Source organism: Heloderma suspectum, chromosome 6 (genome assembly GCF_057233095.1).
Source record: "Heloderma suspectum isolate Gila_16-S chromosome 6, 16-S_ref, whole genome shotgun sequence".
In the NCBI taxonomy this organism is placed as follows: Eukaryota; Metazoa; Chordata; class Lepidosauria; order Squamata; family Helodermatidae; genus Heloderma; species Heloderma suspectum.
The window spans coordinates 46,346,812-46,354,280 of NC_139463.1; the positions used below are offsets into that span (position 1 = coordinate 46,346,812).

General features: G+C 49.1%; 1 protein-coding gene across 10 annotated transcripts in view; it reads left to right on the forward strand.

Annotated features, from left to right (window-relative positions):
• The window catches only part of GPAT2 (glycerol-3-phosphate acyltransferase 2, mitochondrial), a 79,923-nt gene extending 72,796 nt beyond the window's left edge, over nt 1–7,127 (forward strand). For all 10 annotated transcript variants that reach the window (XM_084804168.1, XM_084804163.1, XM_084804162.1 and 7 more), the window contains 4 exons: nt 1,128–1,248; nt 3,151–3,216; nt 4,708–4,763; nt 6,656–7,127. In XM_084804168.1, coding sequence (XP_084660294.1) covers nt 1,128–1,248; nt 3,151–3,216; nt 4,708–4,763; nt 6,656–6,772 — 360 coding nt within the window. In that variant the 3' untranslated portion in view covers nt 6,773–7,127. The remainder of the gene's footprint in view (nt 1–1,127; nt 1,249–3,150; nt 3,217–4,707; nt 4,764–6,655) is intronic.
• The last annotated feature ends 342 nt before the right edge of the window (nt 7,128–7,469 follow it).

Here is a 7,469-nt window from a genome sequence, read left to right on the forward strand (position 1 = left end):
GAGACCTTTCTCTGTGCTCTTTCAGAAGGGGAGCAGGTTCTCTGCAATTAAGTGGCTGGGGTGGAAGACCCCCCCCCCCCGCTCATCGCTCTGCCTTTTGCGCTGGCCTTTCCTGTCCCTTTACCTTCCCACCCAGCCAGTCGCTCCCAGACCCCTTGGTGGACAGTGCCATCTCCTGGGCACATGGAGGCTGTAGTTCCTTGATGAGATGTCCAAAATGTTCCCTGCCGCTCCTAGAGATATTTCACCTGGCTGAAAAATGGCACTGCATGTCCAAGACATTGGTCCAGAAAAACAGATACGTAATTTTTGCAAGGTTTGGATTTTCTGAATAGTTAGTTTACATTGTAACATGGATGTTTAAACCATTGCCCAGAGTGCAGCCTGGCGTCCTCTTGCACGTGGTGCCAGCTGGTGCTCAGAACACTGGAGTGCGGCGCATGTTTCCACTGACTTCGCTGTGTATCCTGTGGAACACATCACTGCATCTTTTCTCCCTCCCTCCCTCCCTCCCTCCCTCCTTTATTTTCACAATGCCAGAGCTGTTTTGAAGGCTGTTGCTCTGTTTGGCATCACAGATGGAAAGTTGAGGTCAAGTGATCACATTCAGCACTTTGCTCTGGGTCTAGGCTCTAATTTAGCACATTCTTGCAGCTTTTGTGCTTACTTGGAAGCTGGGTTCAGGGTGGCTTTTCCTTCAAGGAGCCCGAGGAGGCATGCATGATCCTTTTCCTCTCCATTTTATCCTCCTGACAACCTTGTGAGGCAAGTGAGGTAGGTGAGGCTGAGAGTCAGTGGCTGGCCCAAAGTCACCCAGTGAGCTTCATGGCCAAGTGGGGCTAGAACAGAATCTCCCGAGTGCCAGTCCAGCACTGCAACCAGTACACCACTCTGGCTTTTCATATAAGAATATAAGAGGTTGCTTTGTTACCTCCATTTTTCAGTTGTTGTGGTCCAAGAAATGCCCCCCACAAAATGGTGGTGTGACTTGGCTGTTGGTTATCTACCATAAATGTAACATTTGACCTGGCAGGAATCTTCCCTTTCCCATGCTTCTTTTTTAGTTGTCGTGGGCTGGCCCTTTCATGCCTCTCGTAACCCCTGGCCTTTCTTCTTTTCTCCCCGAGGTAAGCCAGCTGGAAAGCTGCTGCAGCTTATTTGTGTTCCTCTGCTGTCTTCTCTCCCCTTTGCTGAAGACCTTGGATAGAACTGTTGGCTTCCTTGGGGATTTGGAGAGCCCTCAGCCAGGTATGCCTCACAGTGGTGTCCCCGGGATTTGGGTGGCTCCAGCAACCTTAATAGTCTTTGGGAAGGTGCTTCTGGCATTTGAAGGTTTGCGCTTAGTGCAAGCGGGGGGGGGGGGAATATGCTGCCAGTGCCCTGCCCCCCAAGGGTGCTGTGCCTCCCCATGTATACTGCTGCCCCAGTACACAGGGCGTGCAAGGAGGATAGTCTTCTTGCACCCTGTTTAGCAGTGGAATTGGGCTCCTGGCAATCAGGAGGTCAGTTTGGCAGGACGTTAGTTCTGCTGGGAAACACCTGTATCCCAGCAGAGTCACCCCCCACCCCAGCCTGCCAAAACAGCTATTTGGCAGGCTGGTGGGAGCAGATTCTGCTAGAAACGGGCACACAAGGACCATCTGATGGGATACGGGTGCATGAGGATGACTCTCCCCACACAGCTGTTTCTCAGCAGAATCTGCTTGTGATCCAGGCTGCTGGAATTGGGCAAGAGGGGAAAGGGATGAGGTTAAAGCCTCCCCCCACCCCATTCCAGCAACTAGGGTCATGATCACGAGGACGAGGAGGAGGAGGTGAAAGCCTCTCCGTGTGTGCATGTGTGTGGGTGGGTGCAGGCATGGCAGCAATGAGAATGCAGCCCACATGGGGTTCTGGGGGATTTAAATTAGCCCCAGAAGTTGCCCACCCCTGTCAGTGTGCATCATGATCATCTGTGAAAATGTGTCCCCAGAAGCGTTGAGTAGCTTTCCGTTTACACAAAAGTACCTGTGGCTACTGTGGGAGTTATGAGCTTCCTTTGAATAGCTCACCAATAAAAGTCTTTGAAGTCATATTGGCACACAGTAGGAGAACACAGCAGGGAACACTTGATACTTGCTTTGCTTTAAGTTCTTGTGCGTTGATTATTTTCCACGGAAAGCCTTTGGCATGCTGCGCCAGTGAATAAGGCAGTGCCAAAGTGGGAAGAGACTGGCAGTGCCCACTGAAGGGCAGGAGCAGTGCTTTTCAAATGTTCTGCCTTTCGGGAACCTGTGTGTTGCTGGGGGTTCCAGGGCATTTTTGTAGGGTGCTTTGTTGCCCTGTGTGAACTGAGCGTGCCTAGAATGTACTCGTACACATTTCCGGAGAAGATTGACAGGGGCAGGCGAGTGGCTCGCTAGGGAAGCTTGTCAGTCCCGATTGATCTTCCCACTGACAAGCCCCTGCTAAGGTTCTGAGGGAACTCCAGGGTTCCCAGAACGCAGTTTGAAAACTGCTGTCCCAAGCAAGTCACTCGGCAGCATTCTGCATATTCATGCGACTGCACCATTTTGGTATAGGGCCTATACGAGCGCATAAGCCAACTGCATTTGTACTTGCAGTTGGTTTTGTATATGGTTCTGGTGGTGAGTTTACATTGTCTGGTCTTCTTACAGGACGACACATCTCATCTTACCATTCTGTTAATAAAGCCCTGTACTGTTTTCCTTTTTTATTAGGAAAAGTTGCTCTTAGAGTCAAGGGACTCTCCTTCCTCCTTTCTTTATGTTGCTTCTTTGTTGGTGAACTACACTGAGATGCTGGGAAGAGACATGGGCTATTCTTAATTTTTTAAAATGCAATTGGAAGATATGGTTGATTTCTCTCCTCCCTTTTGACACAGCATCCCACCCTGCTGGCTCATAGTTAGACAATGACCTGCTGTGACCTGTAGGCAGGTGTCAGTGGCGGTAGAGATCCCCACACATAGCTGAGGCTGGTCTTCTGCTTGGAGAGTGATCTCTCCCTCTCCCTCCCTCCCTCCCTCCCTCTCTCTCTCTCTCTCTCTCTCTCTCACACACACACACACACACACGCGCGCGCGCGCACACACACACTCACTCTTCCTCTTTGCACCCTTCTAACCATACACACTGTTTTCCCGCGCAGAGTCCCAGTACCTGGAGAAGCTGCACCAGTTCTTGGTGAGGAAGGCAAAAGAGAACTATTCCTTTGGTGAGTCCATAGGCCGGAGGAGGCTCAAGTAGCCGTGGAGTTGTATGTGTAGAGCTGGTAGAAGTGCAGTGACAGAGACTGAGCTGCAAATCAGGAAGGCTTCGATTCACATTTCCCCTCTGCTCTAATTATTGCTATGGGAAGATGCCTCCATTGCTCAGAGGCCTCTGGGCACATGTCCCTGCCTTTAAAATGCACGAAACAGATTAAATGAGAGGTGCCTGGCCTCTGTTGTACCCTAGCAAAAGAGAAGCAAACGTGTGAGATCACACTCAGCACTGCAGCAGACCTGAACTGATATAACAGCCTGGGCTTCGCTGAATTGTCATTCTGCGAGCCATCTGGAATCTCTAAGGGCTAAATGAGATGTGATGTTAATTACATGAAAGCAATTAAGGTGCACATTAAAAAAAAACGTAAATACCCGCTGCAGGGAGGGGAAACTGGATTGGGGCCTCTGCATGCCCAAGGGAGAGGTTAATCCTCCCCTGCCGGCTTTTGTTGGGATTGCAGTCTGGGGGGAGGGGAGGGTTAATCCTCTTCCCCTGCCCACCAGGATCCCAATCCTCCCTGGAGGGTGGGCTGTGGCACCTCTTTACTTCCCTTTTCTTAAACTATGCAGTAGTGTGTAGTTTGACCGTAGTAGATCATCCTTAGCAGCCTCACAGGACCATAGCTGCCAAGGTTCCTTTGTGGGAGCCACTGCAGTAAAACCCATTTTGTTGGTAGTAGCCTAAATAGCTTAGAGTGAAAGGCTAGCAACTACCCATGTTCATGGTCAAAGACTTTGTGGCATGGGGAATTCTGTAAATAACGTGTACCCTTTTTTTTAAGACAGCTTTTTGTCTAAATAAAAATGGGCTGTATCAAGCCACCTCTGCATCCCCTTTAAACAGCCTTTTCCCCAGGGCTGCTAAACACTCCCAGTTCCTTGAATGTCTCTTTCTCCCAGCATGGTTTTTCAAGACTTCTTTTTGGGGGGGTGCTGAAACCTCTAATTTTGTTTTATATCCTCCTCAAAATATAGCAACCAAAACTTAATAATACTTAGCATTTACAGCATGGTTTGAATGTTCAAAGCACCTCTCATATCATCCATGGTAATCCCAAAAGGCTTGAATTATTATCCCAAAATTGCAGATGGGGGACTGAAGCAGCGAGAGATCGTGTGGCTTGCCTAAGGCTACCTGGTGTGTTTCTGGCAGCAGCAAGGTTTGAGCTGCAGGCTTCACAATTTGTATAGCTCCATCTCTTAGCCACTATACTACAAGTCTGATCTGGAATTCTGTTTGTGACTTACTTTAGCCAGTGACTTGTGGGTGGCAAGCACGATACCTTACGCCCTGGGTTTACTTAAGATGCTTCTTTTTTATAAGCCAACTTTGCCCCCTAGTGCTTCCTATCATGACAGATTCATCCGGAAAGCCAAAGCTAGGGAGGCTGTTTCCCAGCGCCAACACCACCCTGAACCTTCTGTTGCTTACTTTTCAGAATGTGCCAACAGGACTCTGACCGCCATCTCTGTCCGCATCTATACGGACCTGGGGGTGAGTGCCCTGCCTTTTCTGCCCCTCCTGTCCTCTTTTGTAGCCAGAATCTCCCTGTCCATGTCCCTCCCTCTTGCCTTGACAATTTAGAGCAGGGTTAGGCAATGTGGTGCCCTCCAGATGTTCTGGACTACAACTCCCTAACCACTGACCATTGGCCATGCTGGCTCGGACTAATGGTAGTAGTAGTCCAAAATATCTGGAGGGCATCAAGTTGCCTAACCCTAATTCAGAGCCAGACTAGAAGTGATGCCATTAAGACAATTAGCAATTGTGGGAGTGGAGTTTAAAAAAATAAATGGCACGTCTGGAGGCCCAGTCCTGGCATGGGGGTTGAGTGGCTATAACTGTTTTCCCTCTGTTGCAGTCCTGATCTGCATCAACATTGCAGCAGGGGGCAAAGGGTTAAAGCCCCTCAACCCCCATGCCAGGATCCTAATCTGGATCAGGCCCCCTTCACCTAGGATTTAGTTTTTAAAAGTCATTCACACAATCGTGTCTCATTTGACCCTTAGTTTCACTACAGAGTCCTATTTCAGAAAAGACCCATATTACCTTATTCAGATGATTCTCAGAGATATTATCCCTGTCCCCACCTCCTCACGCACAAATGTTTTACTGTGATTCTGAGCCTCTCTGCCTTTTTATGTTGTGCGTGTTTATTAAACGAGAACCGTTTCCTTGCCCTTGTGATTGCAGTGAAAGATGTGGGCTATTTCAGACTTCTCCATACTGCTCCGTCACCTTCCCCCATGATTCTGAGTCTCCGTTGTCCTGATCCTCCCTCCTAGTATGGACCCCAGCTGGCAATGTCCTGCCGAGAGGCCTGGGTCCAAGTTCCAGCCACACCTCCACCTCCCTGGGTGACCTTGGGGTTCATTTCACAACATGCAAGCAGGCGTGAGGACGGCGGCTTCCAACACAGCTCAGCTGCAGTTCTGCATATGCATGCAACCTCCCCCCCCATGCAGTGTGGGTGCACGTCTGCAGTTTAAGAATCCACTGGAGCATCACAGCGATTCCACTTTGCAGGATTATTGAGATCTCGTGCAGCTGTGCTTAGGAAGGCCTTGTGCGCCTAGGGGCCAGCGTTGGCACCCGAGTAGAAGCAGATGTCTGCAAAGGGCCTGGAGCCCCCTCTAGCAGCTCTGTTGCCATACGCTCTTCTACTCCCTTGGAGCTGGCAGCATCTGCATGTTCAAAGGACCATTTAAGTTACACGTCATCGCTGGAAGCAGTTATCAACTTGTGATGGTCTCTCCAAAATCCTGTTAGGTGCAGCCTTGTATCACCAGGTCCCCAGGGAAAAGTGTGGTCCCAAACTGTACAAATCCCCATCTCTGCTCCCCCCGCCCGCCTCTTTCTCCCTGCAATGAACAACATACATATTTCCCACTTTATCAGATGTCTAGGTCATGTTATGCAACCACAAGGAAACTTTTTTCATGATTGTCCCATATCTTTGTTTCTCTGAAGATGCTCTCAAGTGCATCAGGTTTATTATATGTTTTGTTTTGAAGCAGTTTGTTTTTGAGGGTCGGACAAGGGAAATACAGCTACTACTGGAAACTTTGGCCCCAGCCCTCATGCCTCCTTAGCTTGCCGCAGAAACGTATCACACGACACAGCGCACAAGATGACTGGGCCAAGAGTTTTCCTGTCTACTTCACAGGCTGCCATGTGCAGGCGCTCCTCACTGAGGACACTGCTGAGCCTGCCTCTGTGGGAGGGATGGGCAACCTGCGGCCCTCCCATGATCCTTCCCCATTGGCTATGCTAGCTAGGGCTGATGGGAGTTGTAGGCCAACATCTGGAGTGCCATAAGTTGCCCACCCCTGCTTTATGGGATAGGGGATTGATGAACTTTCCCCCCATCTACATTTCTATTCCAGGTGCTGAGAGAAGTTGCAGGGCAAAGGGAGCCCAGTCTCCACCTCTCCGAGACCTTCATTGGCAAAGAGAACCAAGAGAAACTGGAGAAATTCATACGTCAGTTTATCTACAACTAGACTCTCAAGTAGGCCCGAGATGGCACTCAGAATGCGTAGTTTCTGCTTGTGGGGGCAGGCGGGAGAAGGGGGGACAACTGCCTGCAAGGGTGAAGGTCAGTTAAAACCTGCCACTGCCCCTCACTTCAGCTTGATAGTTGTCATGTGGCTCTCTCAAGTGGAGTCTTTAGAGAGCCTGTGTTGATATTGATTTAGTGGAAAAAATCCAGTGTGTGGTTGGTTTGTATTAGAATTTTTGGTTTCTTTTATTGCCGTTTTATTGTATCCCAAACTTGGAGCCTTTGTTGCTGAAAGTGTAGTTTATAAAGCTAACAAATAATAAAAAACATTTCCAAATGGATTTAACTATCTTCTTAGAGAATTCTCCACACCGGGCTCTTTTATGGTGATGTCAAATAGAAGTCTTCCTATGTCTGTCTGTGCAAATACTTATGCTCAGTACAAAAAATGTGGTTCCAGGCAACCAGAATACGGATAAAAGCGTTCTAATGTCAAAAAGTACCCCTTAAAAATGGTTCCATTGTTCTGGAAATGTCTTTAAAACACAGTCAGCATGAAGTCATACGCAAGATGGAGCACTGGAAAGTAATCGGCTAGTCAGCGGAGGGCGTGCGTGCGTGCCGTGTCCCTAACAGGTCAGTCAGCACTCCAGCCATGAGCTGATTGTAGTGATAGGGACAGCTGGAAGCGCAGCATC